This window comes from Athene noctua, chromosome 1, assembly GCF_965140245.1.
Source record: "Athene noctua chromosome 1, bAthNoc1.hap1.1, whole genome shotgun sequence".
Taxonomy (NCBI): Eukaryota; Metazoa; Chordata; class Aves; order Strigiformes; family Strigidae; genus Athene; species Athene noctua.
The window spans coordinates 149,510,889-149,528,510 of record NC_134037.1 but is presented as its reverse complement, the minus strand read 5'-3'; the positions used below and the strand labels follow the sequence as shown (position 1 = coordinate 149,528,510).

The 17,622-nt window shown below is 38.1% G+C and overlaps 1 protein-coding gene across 3 annotated transcripts in view; it reads left to right on the top strand.

The window, feature by feature from the left end:
• CADM2 (cell adhesion molecule 2) overlaps positions 1 to 17,622 on the top strand; it is a 697,075-nt gene that overhangs the window by 494,374 nt on the left and 185,079 nt on the right. For all 3 annotated transcript variants that reach the window (XM_074901140.1, XM_074901148.1, XM_074901138.1), the window contains one exon: positions 5,498 to 5,647. In XM_074901140.1, the coding sequence (XP_074757241.1) occupies positions 5,498 to 5,647 (150 nt within the window). The remainder of the gene's footprint in view (positions 1 to 5,497; positions 5,648 to 17,622) is intronic.

Sequence of the window (17,622 nt, the reverse complement as noted above, 5' to 3'; positions counted from 1 at the left end):
TCATTCCTAAAATCTGGAAGTTGTCTTAAAATTTTTGGAAATCGACTTTTTTATTATATTTCTTCATGGTGTCCAATATTTGCACATCCATTATCAAAAAATTCCACAAATACATTTATATATTTTTTTAAATTAACTTGATTAGAAGGGAGCTATGTTTAAATGAGGATAATAGAAATAATCTCAAATAATTTGTAGAGTGAGTATAGAAGTGTTGTTTAGCATTATATATGCACAAACCAAAGATACATGTGATTTGAACAATATATGCAATGAAAGCATTTATTTTATCAGCTTCACGTCCCTGTTCCCCATAAGTACATTTCTCTGTCCCATATCAGCAGCAGTATGGGCTGACATTAGGTGAGAAAGTGGAAACATGTATATAAAAAGTGAAAAAAAAAATTGTATACTTTTAAATCCAAATCTTTTTACAAATTGAAGAAGCATCATTATTTCTTTTGTGTAGATTGGTTAGCAAAGCATAGATTAAATAGATTGCCTGAGGTCATGTGAGAAGTTAGTGATAGATTTAGGAATGTTTTTCAAATATTTGCAAAATTTTGAAATCTGAGATTCCCCTTAGTTTCATGGGATTTTGTCTGAGTGCCATCACCACCGTTAAAGGAGATATGGATATTAGTTTCTATTTTAATTTTATGCCTTAACAGAGACTTCTATCACGCTCTGTTTTAAAACAAAGTTTTATTAGGAATTAATTTCTTTCAGTATGCTTTTTGAATATATTTATAAATGAATATGTGACAAATTTAATATTTTCTTTACTTCTTAAATTACAGTTATGTCTGGAAAAGGTAACCATAATCTTTAAAATCTTTTAAACTCCTGTAAGGCCTTTGACTTGAAATAGCATGACAACTTGAACAATAACCAAAATGTTTTCAAAACCAACCTTACAAGCATTAAGCAGATCAGACCTGTTTGAAAAAATAGGGTGAAAGTGTAATGATAAATAAGAACTCACCACTGAACAGTCATGTTTCTGTGCATTTGTCTGCATAGTGAAATGCAATTTCTACTGTACTATTTAGATGTTTTTCAGAGTTGGTTTTTAGAAACACCCTGGAAAACACAATTTGTTGCCAGCAGTGTTTGCAGATGCCACAAAGACTGTAGATATATGAAATAATAAAGAGCACAGGTCACTGGGCTCAGAGAAAGACATGTTTCAGTGCAGTGAAACACAGAGATGTACATCTATGAGCTACAGGCAAGAGAACCAGTTTGTCGGTTTGTCTTTGGAGTGGTGTCTGAGAAAAAACACCAGCATCATGGTAGACTGTCCATCAAACTTGGGTCGCCATCTGACTCAGAGGCCAGTGGGACTCATTTAGGTGCGCAAACAAGAATATGAAGTGCTGGTAGAGAAGTGGCGTCACCTCTGTAGTTTTTCCTTCTGTGAGTGCTACAGTGGAGTTTCCAGGTCTGGGCTCCACACTTGAGAAAAAAAGATGACAAATTGAAGAGGGCACAGAGAAGAGCCACAGAGTAATTTAAGGATTAGAAAAATGTGATTTTTACAGAAAGATTTAGGAGCTCAATTTATTTAGATTATCAAAGAGAAGGTTAATGGGTGATATGATCACAGTCTCTAAGTGCCTACAAAAGAAGGAGAAATTTGATAATAGAGGGCTCTTCAGAGCAAGGAAAAAGATATAACGAGAGCCAGTGGATGCTAGGTGCTGCAATGAGACAAATTCAGACCAGGAGTAAAATTCCGTTTTCTTGTTAAAACAATGATGACCATTGCTCTCTGAAATAAGTTAGTGAAGGTGCTGCTAAGTTTTCCATTGCTACACTTCTTAAGGTGGAGTGCTTTTGTTAGAGGACATGTCTTGTTCAATCTCTGCTTCACAGAGTTAAGGAAGAAATTAAGAAATGGGAATTTAGTCATTATATTAAGAACCATTCATACTAGAGAACCACTAGAGAAACATTGGTAACATCCAGTTGTTTAAATGATGAAAACTATATTTCTTTTAACATACTAGCCTCGATCTGGCTTGCCTTCTTATTGAAGGCTCATCACCAAACATTCTTAATTTAATGGGACTACTTCCATGGATCAGAACCAGCGTACTCAATGCTGGGAGTATAAATATTTTTTTACAGTGGTAATAAGTTATCCCAGGCATACGGGTTTTTCCAAAGCAAATCCCTTGGGAAATGATGATGTGATTCCAGGCAGTGGCCTCCAGCCTTGGGTTGCTGCACTGCAGCGGGAGCCTGCTGCCCCTGCAGCCCAACGGTGGTAGCTGACATGGCTGAGAACAGTTTGTCTGCATCAGTGGTGGCCTGGGTTCCTCATCTCACTGAGCGCTTCCATGGGCTGGCGGCTTCTCTGGCATCCGTACTGGGCACGCGCTACCTACCTACTTAGCAGAGATAAGGCCTCCCCCACAGAATACTGTCAATCCCTCCAGGAACCAGATCTAATCTTTAGCGGCATAAAGCCACTTCTTTGACACTTATAATGCTGTGTAAAATGGCACAATGTTGATGCTTTCTATAATGGTCATCTATCTTGTATGGGCTTTTACAATCTCCTCCAAGTCCTTTCAGCACCAAAGTTCCTACTTCAATAATCCAAGGTAGATGCTGATACAAGCGCTAAAGTAAAACTCATAAATGTTTCTTTGTCCCAGTTTTCCCATCACTTACTAATAATTTTGGTCTTTATTAAGAGGTGTGCAGTATCCATTCTTTTGGCCTTGCTTTTTCTATTTTTTTCTGTTGCACACAGGCTCACTTCTTTCCTCTTGGGCTAGTTTTCAGATTAAATGTCTCATTTTCTCTGTGCCTCTTTTTCCACTACAAGCTTTCTATGAGCTGTGTGCATCATCTCCAGATCCACAAAGCTTCAATGTTGTTAGGGGATAGGATGAATGCTTTGGTTTCACTTTTACATGACAGATTAATTCTTGTCAAAACATCAGCACATAGATGACCTCTTATGGTTTCCATTTAAATGGTTGATCAGAAAAAATTACCTACTAACCAGGCTTCTGGACAAACAAGTCTGTGACTTGACAATCATTAGCAAATACATATACACTGACACCTTCATGATAAAAACTGTAATATCAGAAAAATGATATGGGGTAATTCTGGGGAGATCTCCCAAATCGTGTTAATAGGGTCCTAAGTCATTGCAGCGGTTCTTTATTACGCTGTCTTCCATTCCTCATCTTTAATGTAAATGACAGATTTCACTGTGCTAGTCTCTGGCACTGAATTCTGTTTAATGCTTCTTGTATGCAAAAAATATTTTAGTCTACATAGCCTCTTATCCACAACTCATACTTTAGAAGGTTATTTCTTTGGTAAGATGCCTGTAATTTAGTGGAAGTAATAACAGGCTGTGTGCATTTTTCTGGACTTTTAAAATTCTAATTTAAGCGATAAGCAATTTATGCAATATCTTGAGGTTCCTTGACACATTGGAATTGAAAGAGGAGAAATGGAAGGAAATGACAAATCTTTTCTGTTGTTTTTTTTTTTTTTTCCATCCTTGTTTATGATTTTTCACTCATCAAGTATTTCTCAGCGTGTGGTTTTCAAGAAGCAGGGTTTGATTAATGAAGTGTCAGATACAGAGGATGTCATGAGAATTTTGGCATTTATTGTTTGCACCATTTAAATTAGGCATGGTGTTTTCAATATTCCTTATTTTTTATTTACTATATCTGTTATCCTGTTGATAGTAAATACCCTCTTATAGTAAATATCAGTACATAGTAAATTTTGATCTTTAAACATCTGCAGGAAGTTGATATTTGTAGAAAAATTATACCAGTTACTCAGATTTGCATTTTGATTAAAATCCTTTATTTATTTATTTATTTATTTAAGCCAAGACAGTGGAGAGTATTAGACTACCTAAATGCTAATTGTTTTAATGATGTAGATGCTTATGTAGCAGGCCTAAGGCCATCAAAATTATTTTACATAGGGAAATGGACAGCTGTCAAAACATGGCTAGAATTATATTTTTGGCAATATCAGCAGGTCAAATAGAAGTTCAGTTGTTAATCTTTTTATTTAATAATTCCTTACTCTGGTCATCTGAAAACCTGTACAATAGACAATAGACTTCTATATTGTCATGTCTTCCATATAGAAGGCATTCCTCAGTTTAATTTAGGTGGAAACAGCTGATGAGAGAGGATGTTTCTGTGAAGGCTGTATGCTGGATTTGTGATTCCTTACTGGTATAACTAGTGGATATTGTATATATATAATTTCCTTGATGACATGTCTATGAGCTTGTTTGCTCCTGTGGGACTGTAGATATTTTCACTTGTGACACATCCCACTTGAATGTCAATCTCAGTATTTTATTTCTTATGCTAACTGCTCTACCTGCCCCTGAACACTTCTTGTTTTAACAGAACCTATGTGAAGAGAGGGGAATAAAGAAGTATATATTTGATTTAGACTATTGGATTGTCTTTCTTTTGTATTGTGTTCTTGAGTAAATTAATATATCTCCCAGAAGATGATGTGTTTCGCTTATTATTGAAGAACTTTTCTTTCCCCACCCACGTTAAATATTACTTCCCTGTTTTTGCTGTGCTCCCTTCTTGCGATACTGTTTGTCAGAATGTGTTGTGCAGTTTGACAAGGAGTGTGCTATTTCTCACAATACATAAACACTTTAGTCTAACTATGCTATTGAAAATGCTTGTGATTCAAGAACCTGTGTGATACTGCTCCTGTATTGTGTAGAGGTATTTGGAAATCTTCCCAGTGACTTTTCAGCAAGCACTTAATGTGATTCATAATGCTCTGGGATAGAATCACAGATGTGAAAGAGACCTACTACATCATCACTTCCATTTTCATATGAGATCAGGCTATATTCCCTCAACAGAGGATGCATCGATTATTAGATTCACACTACATTTGGTCTCCAACAACTTTCCAAACCTGACAGGAAAAACATTGTCCTGAGAGTTCTTTAAAAAGCATAAAAAGAAACAGAGAAGCAAGACTGCCCTATCCCTCTATTTTAAAAATCCTGTTTGGATTTTTATGTTATGCTTTCAGTGAAATTTTCAACAGCCATTCAACTATATCATCTGTACTGAGATATCCATGTAGGTATGTAGCACATGAGCCCTATGCAGAGGCATATCCTGAATGTATAGTGATGTCTGAGGAGATAAAATTGCAGAGTACTTCTTTGGAACTAATTAGTGTGACTTACAGAGGGGAAAAAAGACAGAGGGAAAAAAAAATCATTATTTCTTAATTAATCTATCCGTTTCTCAGATACAGAGAATATATTGCAAATTTAATTTTTTTTTTTTTTTTTTCAATTTAATGTACTACCTTTCTTTGGTTAGAATAGATCACACTGAATACAGGCTCTGTCATGTGGGAAACTGCTGCAATAAATTCAGTTCTACAACTTAAATCCTTTCTTTTTTTCTCTTATCCACTTCCCTTCTCCATCCCTCCCCTCCTTCCTCAGGCAGCCAAGGGCAGTTTCCACTTACACAGAACGTCACGGTTGTTGAAGGGGGAACAGCAAATTTGACCTGCAGGGTCGATCAAAATGATAACACCTCCCTCCAGTGGTCAAATCCAGCTCAACAGACACTGTACTTCGATGACAAGAAAGGTAAATCGTTGCCTAAACTTATGGTTCTGCATAATTTTTTCTAAGAAAGAAATGTTTAAAACCATTTCCCTTTAATATTTTAATGTGAAAATATTTGCTAGGGATATGTGTTTTCAGATAGAATTATTTTATAATCTTTTTTGGAGGGGAGTTCACTGAAGTAGTCTCTTGTGTATTAAATTGTATTTTATTATTAAAGGAAAAGAATAATAATTGAAATTCTTATTGCAAGCTAATTTGGAAAACAGTTGCAAAATAACTCAGAAGAGCATTTATGGGTGATGAGAGGCTAGCAATGGAAGAAGCAGTCCATAAACCTTGTGACTTGCTTTTATTAGTGTGTCTGTGTGTATGCAAATATATATTTTATATATATTTTTTTATATATATATATATATATAATCCCACTATTTGCTTCAGGTGTACTGCAGTTTGGTTGTTAGTGCAATATGCAGTTACTGTGGTAGGTGTTCTTAATAGCTAATAAAAATGCTCTGGTTTAGTGCCCTGATTGTTCCAATTATACTGTGCACAGATTTTTTAATTTTAGTTAAATTAGAAGGGAAAGAGATGGAATATGTCTATTCCTAACAACAAGAAGGGCATTATCATGGCAGTAGCATATATTTCTCAGATGTTTATCTTAATCTGAAATTTAAAAGTATTACATTTTATATAATAGAATGTTAACATAAAGATTACATTAGATTCCATAAAGAAATTAAAACTAAAGTTATGACGAATAAATTCACCACTTGGCTTCAGAAATGCAAAAGCTTTGGTGTTGATTTTGGTAAGTTCAGCAGTATTTTATACTTAATTCTACTGCTTGAATTTATTCTGAAAGGTGCTACATACTCTAGAACATATTTTAACAAGTGCAGTTATTCCTCTGCTTAAAATTAAAGAAGTGCTGTCCAAATGCTTTGCTGAATGATTACAAGACTTTGAAACACCTTGTAGGACTGAAAATGCCTTGTGGATCTGTGCACTTCAATAAAAGTAGAGTCTAAAACCTGTCATTTTATACCTGCAGAAGCTGCAATCAAAATATGTTTTTTTGCTATTAATATAATAGCTGAATAGAATCTCTTGATGGTGTTGAAGTGGTTCCTTTCTCTTTTATCTAATTTCCTGTAGCGTGTAATCATTTGATTTGCAATTTCTTTGAAATCATAAGTACCTTTTGAATGTAGAATTGAAGATGAGAGGTTTATAAGGTGCAAACTTTTGAGCTGTAAGTCTAGTCCTGTAACCTTTACTCATATGGACCCTTTATTTTAGCTGTAATTGTTAGTGATTTGGGATGGGTAAATAATGTCTGCAAAACTAAAAGCAGAGAGAACTTTTCTGTAGATAAAGAACGTCAATACTCACAAAATCTATATCTTTATTTATAAAATAAGTGACATTTTAAAGGGTGCCGAGAAGGACGTGGGAGGACTACAAATAGATTAATTTGAACTTTGTAACCATTTTGGTATGAATTGAATTTTCTGTGTACTTTAGCTAAATCTGTACTTTTACAATGAATAATTGAAGTTTGTATTACTTTTTAATATAATGAATTGAAGCAATAGAATTTGAATTGTATGCAGCATAGTAAGTACTTAGAAGCAATTTATATTCCCCACAGGAAGTGTGAGGAGCTGAAGTGTGTAGATTTAAAGGACTGCACTCTTTATTGAACTTTTAGCTTGTCCCAAGACTTTAAGGAATACTTGATGATTCATTTTACAGAGGATTACTGTGCATCTGTTAGACAGGAATTGTCTTTATGTGGTCAAGAAGAACTTTAGGTTCTACAATCAGAGTTATTTAGTCTTTCTTACATTGGCGAAGATTTGTATTCTGTGTGATTTCCAGATTTGAGTATACCGAGGGGAGTGAGCAGTGCATCCAAGTCCGACATAAAAAACACTCTGTCATTTCGGAAAATGAAGTTACAGCTTTTATTGGCAATTTTTTCTGCATGCATGTGTATGTGTTCTTAAAAGCAAGAAAGAGTTTTCCTTTACACGCTTTTGACGCTTGTGTTACTGAGCCAAAATGGAGACAGATATTTATGGCTCTGGTATCTTGATGGTTTTCTCAGTAAATGATGGCAAGCACAACTGTAAAGGCTTCCTCTTTTTTTTTTTTTTTTTTCCTTTCCCACTTCTCCCAGCCAGGCATACAATTTGGCTATAAAAAGCAGCTTCCTACTAGATCTAGTCATTACATTTAATTTATTGAGAACAGTGCCTCAGCCAGAATCTTTTCAAACCTGTCTCTTAATGTCAGCCAAAACCAACCTTCAGATCTTACTTCTCCCTTCAACACCATGAAAACTGCTGTTTAATAGCTATGTTTCTCAAACCCTGAAAATTCATAAAAACTGTTGAGTAGGTGTAGGGTACACAATGGTGTAAGCTTAAGTTCTGTGTAAGAAACAGAACCTTACAAGAGGAGCACCACCAGTAGTGTTTATGGATCATCAGAGCTGAGTAACTGCGAATGTTACCATGTTCAGAACTAAATAAAATTTACATTCCTTTACTTCCCTTCAGTAACTTATTTTCTATATATGTACTCATAAGAATAACACACATTGGAATGACAGTATATTTCTTTTATGTCTGGACACCTTTCTGTTGATTGTTCTCTGTTTTAATAATTAGAGAGTCAGGTAGTAAAACAAAGGGAGGCAGGTAAGTATCAAAAGAGGGTCTAAACTGCAGCAGAAGGTGAGGGAGATGACAGCTGTCAACACATTGCAGAATGGGTGCCAAAAATAAAGCAAATTATCCATGCAGTGAAAAGCCCTCTGCCACTAGATTGTCCTTGGTGGGACCCCTTTCATGTTCACACTTCTTTCTCAAGCAAGTTGGTTCCCCTGTCTTGCAAAACCATTTTCTGAACAAAATAGAACTTGCCATGGGCCAAGAAAAAAAGAGTAACTTGGTCACTTGGAGGGAATATCTGCTTCCCAGTCCCCATGGTTTTCAGCAAGAGGTTTATTATTAGTCACCATTTTATTCAAAACATTAAATATATTATGAAAAGCAGGTTCATGTCATTTTGCTTTCTTCTGAACTGTGGTGCAATCATTGACATTGAAGTTAGGAGTCATATTCTTCCTTTTTCTGTTTTAGATATTCTAAATGAGTATGGAAATGCAATGAGCCAAATATACTAATACCAAAGATACATTGTTATTGAAATTATCCTTCTGGTTTTCCTTACATACTGCCATGGACATATGTTTTTAAGTACAGGTTTTGCTCAGTTGGGAGGATTTTGTGGCTAGTAAAGAACAGTTCCTCCTGGACCCTCCCAGCAATATAATATTTTTTTTAATATTTATGAAGGAGATAAGGACTATTTTTAACTTGAGACATTTTTGGCACCTAGCCTATACAGTCTTGTGATGATATAGACAGAAAATGAGTAGAGTTTTGTTTCAGAAAAGGCAATGCTATAAATTTTGTGAATATGAAACAACAATTTCAGAGGTTGTTTCCAGGTCCTCATCACTTGAAGTAGTTGATTTGGTCTTTGTTGTAAATTTAGGGCTAAAGTGTGTTCAACTCATTGGGGTGATGGGATTTGGTGGAGGAAAGAAATTCTATTTTCCCATAGGAAAAAATAAGTTATAGCTTTATTTTATTAGATAAGCAAGGTAAAACAGTTGCTTCCCTCCGACTCTTACTTTGACATTCTAAAATATAGTAAAGCTGGAACTAACTTTGTTTTCATTATTATTTTAACATACAGTAGCTAAAATACGTGACAATACAAATGTTTGATCTTGTGGGTTTGGTCTCATTGACGACCTGCCTCTTTCAGCATGCTGTCTCTCTGTTGTCCTTTCTGGTACTTCTTTATTTCTGGTTCCTCTACCTTGTAGCTTCAAGGACATTGTGTATTAATTTGATTTTTAACTCTTCTTCTTTGATTTTAAGCATAAAATCATTACCTGACAGTAAAAAATAGATAGTCTAGTTGTATAAATGGATAAATGGTCTTAAATTTTAATAGGCTTAATAACCTTACCAAGACCCCCCCTCGGTTTCCCACCCCCCAGACAGAATTTTAAAGATTGTGTCTTCCTGGAAAATATGAATTCACAACTCACCCTGAGCAAGTTCAGATTCTTTGGAAACAAATGCAAATTGCATACTGCACATGAAACGAGTTTTTCCCTACACAATTTTCAATTAAAATGAATAATTGCCATAGAAACCTCTGTATCACTTTATGCACCCAAGTACCTATAATTATATAGCTGCTTTCGGAAGAAGCACAATGTGCAACAATGTAGAACTGGCAGATATGATTTTAATTTAATATAGATATTTTATTTTATCTTCACTGGTGGTACTTCTTAAGGATTTTGAGTGGGCAATAAACACAGAGAGACGTAAATCTGAATGCAGATATATAACAAAAGGGTGTAGCATGGAAACACAGAGATGATTGATAAAGAAAGACTGAAAAGAACCTTCATTCAGCTTGCTATAGCAGCTGTCTTCTCACATTCCCTTTCGGTAGTGAATATAGATACATATGGAACAGGATATTGACTTGTAAAGGAGACATGTACAACTGAACAATGGCTGTTGATGTCAAAGGTGTTTAATCTCATCAATATAATAATGTGCAATCAGACTATAAAAAGAGAAAGGGAACACGGTGTGTACATACCTAACAGTTTTTCTTAGTCAGACAAGTTCAGATGTAAAATACCTGCTCTTGACCGTAACAGAGAAGTTTGCAGGTCTGTTGATAGTAAAACAAGTTCAGTGTTGACATTGACCATTATAAGTTTGCCGAAACTTGACATGCCAGATTTTAATGAGACATATGCCTGATGCTAATCATAGAATCAAAGAATGGTTTGGATTGGAAGGGACCTTAAAGACCATTTCGTTCCAACCCCCCTACCATGGGCAGGGACACCTTCACCTGACCAGGTTGCTCAAAACGCTGTCCAGCCTGGCCTGGAACACTGCCAGGGAGGGGGCCACCACAACCTCTCTGGGAAACCTGTCCCAGTGTTTCACCACCCTCACAGTGAACAATTTCATCCTTGTATCTAATCTAAATCTACCCTCTTTCAGTTTAAAGCCATTAGCCCTTGTCCTATTACTACATGCCCTTGTGAAAAGTCCCTCCCCACCTTTCCTGTAGCCCCCTTTAGGTACTGGGAGGCCGCTATAAGGTCTTCCCAGAGCCTTTTCTTCTCCAGGCTGAACAACCCCAATTCTCTCAGTCTGTCCTCACAGGGGAGGTGCTTCAGCCCCCAGTCATCCTCATGGCCCTCCTCTGGACTTGCTCCAACAGATCCACGTCCTTCTGATGTTGGGTGCCCCAGAGCTGTACACAGTACTCCAGGTGGGGTCTCACGAGAGCGGAGTAGCGGAGGAGAATCACTTTCCTCAACCTTCTGATGCAGCCCAGGATACAGTTGGCTTTTTGGGCTACAAGCACACGTTGCTGGGTCATTCTGAGCTTCTTGTCAACCAACAATCTCAAGTCCTTCTCCTCAGGGCTGGTCTCAATCCACTCATCGCCCAGCTTTGGATTGCCCCAACCTATGTACAGGATCTTGCACTTCACCTTGTTGAACTCCATGAGGTTTGCACAGGCCCACCTCTCCAGCCTGTCCAGGTCCCTCTGAATGGCACATCCCTCCAGCGTGTCGACCACAGCACACAGCTTGGTGGTGTTGGCAACTTGCTGAGGATGCACTCAGTCCCACTGTCTGTGTCACCAACAAAGATATTAAATAGTAACAGCCTGATACTAACTCCTGAAGAACACCACTCGTCAACATCAAGCAATTGACTGCAACTTTTTGAGTGCCACCATCCAGCAAATTCCTTATCCACCAAGGATCCATTAAATCCATGTCTCTCCAATTTAGAGACAAGGATATCATGCAAGACAGTGTCAAATGCTTTGCAGAAATCCAGGTAGATGGTTTAAGTTGCTTTTCCCTTATCTACCAATGCTGTAACCTCATTGAAGAAGGCCACCAAATTTGTACAGGCATGATTTGCCCTCAGTGAAGCATGTTGGCTGTCACCAATCGCCTCCTTATTTCCATGTGCCCTAGCGTAGTTTCCAAGAGGATCCGCTTCATGATCTTCCCAAGCACAGAGGTGAGAATGACAGGCCTGTAGTTCCCTGAGTCTTCCTTTTTTCCTTTTTTTAACAATAGGAGTCATGTTTTCCCTTTTCCAGTCAGTGGAAACTTCACCAGACTGCCATGATTTCTCAAATATGATGGATAATGGCTTAGCCACTTCTTCTGCCAGTTCCCTCAGGACCCATGGATGTATCTCATCAGGTCCCACAGACTTGTGCAGCATCAGGTTCCTTAAATGGACCTGAACTTCATCTACAGTGGGTGGTTCTTCATTCTCCCAGTCCCTGCCTTTGCCTTCTGCGACTTAGGAGGTGTGGCTGAAGCAATTGCCAGTGAAGACTGAAGCAAAAAAGCCATTAAGTACCTCAGCCTTCTCCATGTCCCCAGTAACCAGGTCTCCCTTTTCCTTCCAGACATGGTACACATTTCCCCTAGTCCTCCTTTTATCACCAACTGACTTCTAGAAGCTTTTCTTGTTGCTCCTGACATCCCTGGTAAGATTTAGTTCTGTCAGGGCTTTGGTTTTCCTAACCTGATCCTTGGCTGTTCAGACAACTTCTCTGTATTCCTCCCAGGCTACTTGTCCTTGTTTCCACCCCGAGTCTTTCTTTTTGTGTTTGAGTTTGTCCAGGAGCTCCTTGTTCATCCATGCAGACCTCCTGGTGGTTTTGCTTGACTTTCTCTTTGTTGGGATGCATTACTCCTGAGCTTGGAGAAGGTGATTCTTGAATATTAGCCAGCTTTCTTGGGCCCCTCTTCCCTCCAGGGCTTTATCCCATGCTGCTCTGCCAAGCAGATCCCTGAAAAGGCCAAAGTCTGCTCTTCTGAAGTCCAGGGTAGTGAGCTTGCTGTGCATCCTCCTCACTGCCCTGAGGATCTCGAACTCCACCATTTCATGGTCGCTTCAGCCCAGGCTGCCCTTGGGCTTCACACTCCCCACCAGCAGCACCTTGTTGGTGAGAACAAGGTCCAGCATAGCTTGTTGGTTCTTCTATCCCTTGGAGAAGGAAGTTATCATCAACACATTTCAGGAACCTCCTGGTTTGCTTGTGCCCTGCTATGTTGTCCCTCCAACAGATACTGGGGTGGCTGAAGTTCCTCATGAAGACCAGGGCTTGTGAACGTGAGGCTGCTCCTGTCTATAGAGGGCCTCATCCACTCAGTCTTTCTGGTTGGGTGGCCTGTAGCAGACCAACACTATAATGTTACCTGTCCCTGCCCTCCCTTTGGTCCTAAGCCACAGACTCTCAGCCAGCTCCTCAACCATACCCAGACAAAGCCTTATGCCCTCCAGCTGGTTATTGACATAGAGGGCAAACACTCATCCTTGTTTCCCCCACCTGCCTTTTCTAAAGAGTCTGTATCCTTCCATTCCAACACTCCAGTCATAGGAGCCATCCCACAACATCTCTATGATGCTGAGAAGAACATAGCCCTGCAAGCGTGCTCATGTGCTGACTCCTCTTGTTCATTCCCCATGCTACATGTGTTTGCATAGAGACATTTAAATTGGGCCAGTGAAGAAGCTGACTTACTGACCAAAGAGGCCGTAATTCATATGTGCTGCTCTTCAGGTGCTCTCCTGCTGAACTGTGATCCCTCTCCAGGCTCTGGGCATCTATTGCTGGCACTGGCATTAAACTGGTAGGAGTGAAATGGATTGAGATTCCCCTCCCTTGGCAACTTTAGTTGATGGGTACGTGTCCCTAGTGCTTTCTTCAAGTAGTAACACTTTCATGTCTTACTACAAAATTAGAAAGTGTATTCCAACCTCAGGATTATTCATCCCTCAGCAGCAGAATGTGTTTCTTTAGATGACTTTCGATTTTTTACATGTAAGAGTACTTGGCATTTATGTAAGTCCCTGTCATCTTGAAAGCTTTCAAAGATACTCGTGCACTAGGTAAGGGTTATGAGAGGGCACTGTACTTGCAAAGCTCCCGAGAGCTTCCATGATAGGCACGATGCCTCAGGTGAGCTTGTGGAAACATGTTTGGGTATAGCAGCTGCCCATAAGTTCTGCATATGCTCCCTCTTGGGGGTGGCACTATTACATTAGAACTTGCAGGTAAGTTCAGAGACAGGATGTGTCTCTAATCAAAACGTCATGCCTTTTGGCATACCTAGCTGTAATATCAATTCCTTGAAAACAACTCCTAACCTTTTCCTTTCTCAATATAGACATTTGGAGGAAAACTCTGCAATTCACACTGCACAAGGTATGGGGTTTTAATTACAGTGTCATGTATGTCAGTTTAAGAGCATTCATTAGTACAGAAAACTTCAATTCTCTTTAATGGTGACAGAATTGCCATACAAAAGGCTGGCACTTTGGGGCATGAAAATCCTGTCTTGCTGATGTTGTAGACATATAACTCCTTCCTTGTTAGCTGTATTTACCCTTTGACTTGTTTTGTGGAAGCCAGACTCCAGATATTGAATTTAAGTATAAACCCAGTTAACACCATTCTGTGGTGATTCATCCTCAGATTCTAATCTACACAAACAAGCAGAGGTACTTTGTGAGTTACAAAAATCATTTGAGAATATTTCCAATTGGGGTGAAATGGTAAACTTCTTCTTGTAGGACATTTAATGATTCTAGGAAGCAGCTGAATTTAAGATGTAGGTATACATGTAGACAAACAATCCTCAGACAGAAGAAATAGGCTTGTATAAAATGAAAGTCAGAGAAGAAAAGAAAATAATGTTTTTTTCTTGCAACAGAAAGGAATGTAGGAAATACATGCGTTAGATTAGTTATGCAGACAGGGAGGCAGACAGGCTGTATTGTTGGGAGGACTGAGAGCATTAGCATTTAAGTAATGTGAAATCAAGTAGCAATGATGAATGGACTTATGTCTCCACCTTCACACGCTCTGTTTCCTATTACATAATTGAGTGGAGATGGTATCAGACAGTAGATGATGACCAAGCTTAACTCCATCCTAGTGTATGCATATAAATTAGAGATTCACTGTTACTTACAGTTTAATAGACCCTTTCAATGAGATAATACCTTGTAGTAAACCTGTGACATATCATGAAAAGCAATGGGAAAAATGCAAGAAAACTATACAGAGAAATATTGAAGTATGACTTTACATCTGGAAAAGTTGGGGTGAAGGTATGCAGAGGACAGATTTATTTTTTTTTTCTCCCTGAGCTGAATAGCAATAACTTGTAAATGCCTTATAACATTTGTGATGTTTCTAGCATGTAAAAAAAAAAAAATTGTAGGAGATAGAAATCTTGTTTTCACAGAGAGTTTTCCATTAATATATTTTTATAATAGTTCTTCTGAGATCTGTAGTTAAGTTTAATTTTTTAGGTCTGTCAGATCTGCTGATTTCACAATTATGCTACGCAACTATCAGTAGCTGTCTGGCCAGCTCTTATCTTTCCTTGAGGCCCACGGTATGACATATAGGAATAGATAGCCTGGGCTAATTCTTTAGGTGCAATTTTGTTTCTTAGTAATGGCTTCTAACGCTCACTCACTCCCCTGTGGTGGGGTGGGGGAAGGAATTGGAAGGGCAAAACTGAGAAAAACTCATGAATCAAGGTTCAGACAGTTTAATAAGTAAAGGAAATAGAATGGAAAAAAAAAAAAAAAAAAAAGAAGTGATGAAAAGGCAGTTGCTCACCCCCTCCCCACCAGCAGACCAATGCCCAGCCAGTCTCCGAGCCATACCTACTTGAGGAGAACAACTGTCAAGGTTATTGCTGAGCACAGTGCCATATAGTATGAAATATCCCTTTGGTCAGCTGGGGTCAGCTGTCCCAATTTTGCCCCAATCCAAACTCTTGGTGACCCCCATCCCATTTGCTGGAGGTGCAGAGCAAAACACAGAGTAAGCCTCGACACAGTGCAAGCACTGCTTAGCAATAGCCAATGTACTGGTGTGTTATCCACACTTGTTTGGTCATGAATCCAAAACACAGCATCATACGGGCTGCTATGAAGAAAATTCCATCCCAACCAGACCCAGTACACCTTATCTCTGATCCATGGGTAGAAAATGAGCTTAAATGATTTTGGATTGTAGTTCTTTAGAGCTCAGAAGAAAAAAGTTGTCTTAGAGAGTTTGAGATCAAGAAGTGTCTCACCTGATCCTTAAAAAAGAAGGTTTCAAAAGCAGCTTGCCACTTTTGAAAGCCAGAATGCTTGTGTACATGTATCTTAAAAAAGATAATGTGATAAAAGACAACAGGAGTCTGTTAAAATATCTTGACAGTTATTGTCTTTATGAATATGAAAATTACATTTTAAGAATGTTACAATGCATTAGAATATTATTTCATTGCAATAAATTAGTAGAACTACTCCCACTTAGAGCATTTACTTTTTCATTTCTTAGCAGTATTAAGGGAGTAAATGAGCATATTGTAGAAATGGTTAGAAAGTGTAGGAGTTTGCATTATATTGTGCTGAAGCGTGGGTACGTGTAGAAATGAAGTTTGCCAGCACTCAAGCTAAATGGAGAATGAAGCTGTTACATTGGAATATGATGAAATGAAGCAGTAGTTGTGATGACACTGCTAAGATTACTCTGTTACGAAGTTTCATGATACTCAGGCTGGTGTCTATTTTTGTTTTAAATGGCAAAGAATCTTCTAAGGAGTGAGAAATCTTTTGGGAGCGGGTGGAGGCAAGATTCGATAGAAAGGTGGAAAGAGAAATTTCATAAACCTGACCTCTCTGCACTAGTTGTTTGTGTGGATGAGCATAACTTCCTGGGGGTTTTGAAGAAAATGAACTTACTACATTAAATTCTGAACCCTTTGTTTTCTTTTAGACAACTCTTAGAGCAAATGATAGCAAGGAACAATTTGAGTGCAGAGATGGGCAAGTAGAAGAATACGTTCACAATGATAGGCAGTAGATCCAGGAGCAGTAGAGCCCAACATTGTACATCATAAGGAACATAAAGATAGCCAGAAAAAGACATTTTGTTTTTAATCAGGAACACAGTGAACAGTGTTCCTTAGGGAAAGTGAAGGTTATTTTTTTGAAGAAACTAGGTGACAAGCAAGAGTGCTGATTGTTATATCACAGCATATTCAGTACAGTAGAGTCATAGGGATAAGAGAATTACTGGATGGACCAGAACCTGAATGTTTTGTTGTATAAATGATTGTTAGATCCAAGAAAACTTAACTTTAGAGAATAGAAAGAACTGTCTTTGCAATAAATAGCTGATATTTGCAGGGCTGGTGAAAATTGTGTTTCTAAAAAGAAAAACAACAGCAGTGGCAAAAGTTGAAGTGCAAATATTTAGAAATGGAATAACATGTTATAAAGAAATAGACAGTGCTTTAGGATAAAAGCATGAAAAAAAAAATATAATTAAAAGTGAAAGACAGTCACAGAACATTCGGATATTCCCAGGACGGAATGATATGACATATTGCATATAGAAATAAGAAAATATCCACACCACAATTACAGTCATGACTTTGTATCTAGATGACAAAACTCTTACAAGGGCGATTAAGAAACCCCTGAAAACATGACAACAGCTGCATGGCACAGTGCCATGAAGAGACATCTGAGCTAGCACTTAAGCTAGCTAAAATGTTGCTGGCAGGTTTGTCCAGCTTCTACAATGTTTCTCCAAACAGATTAGGTCATCTGAAAAGAAGAACCTTTTTAGTGTGGTTTATAAATATGGATGTAGTTTACATTTAAAATCTAAGGTTCTGGCTAGTGATACTGGAAACAATCAGTCAAAAGATGACTCTGAAACAGGAACTGAAATTGAATGCAATATAATCACAGCAGCCCTAGACTAACAGCAGGTGGTACAGTTGCTGCCTTTCCAGCTGCTTTTAGAAGGGT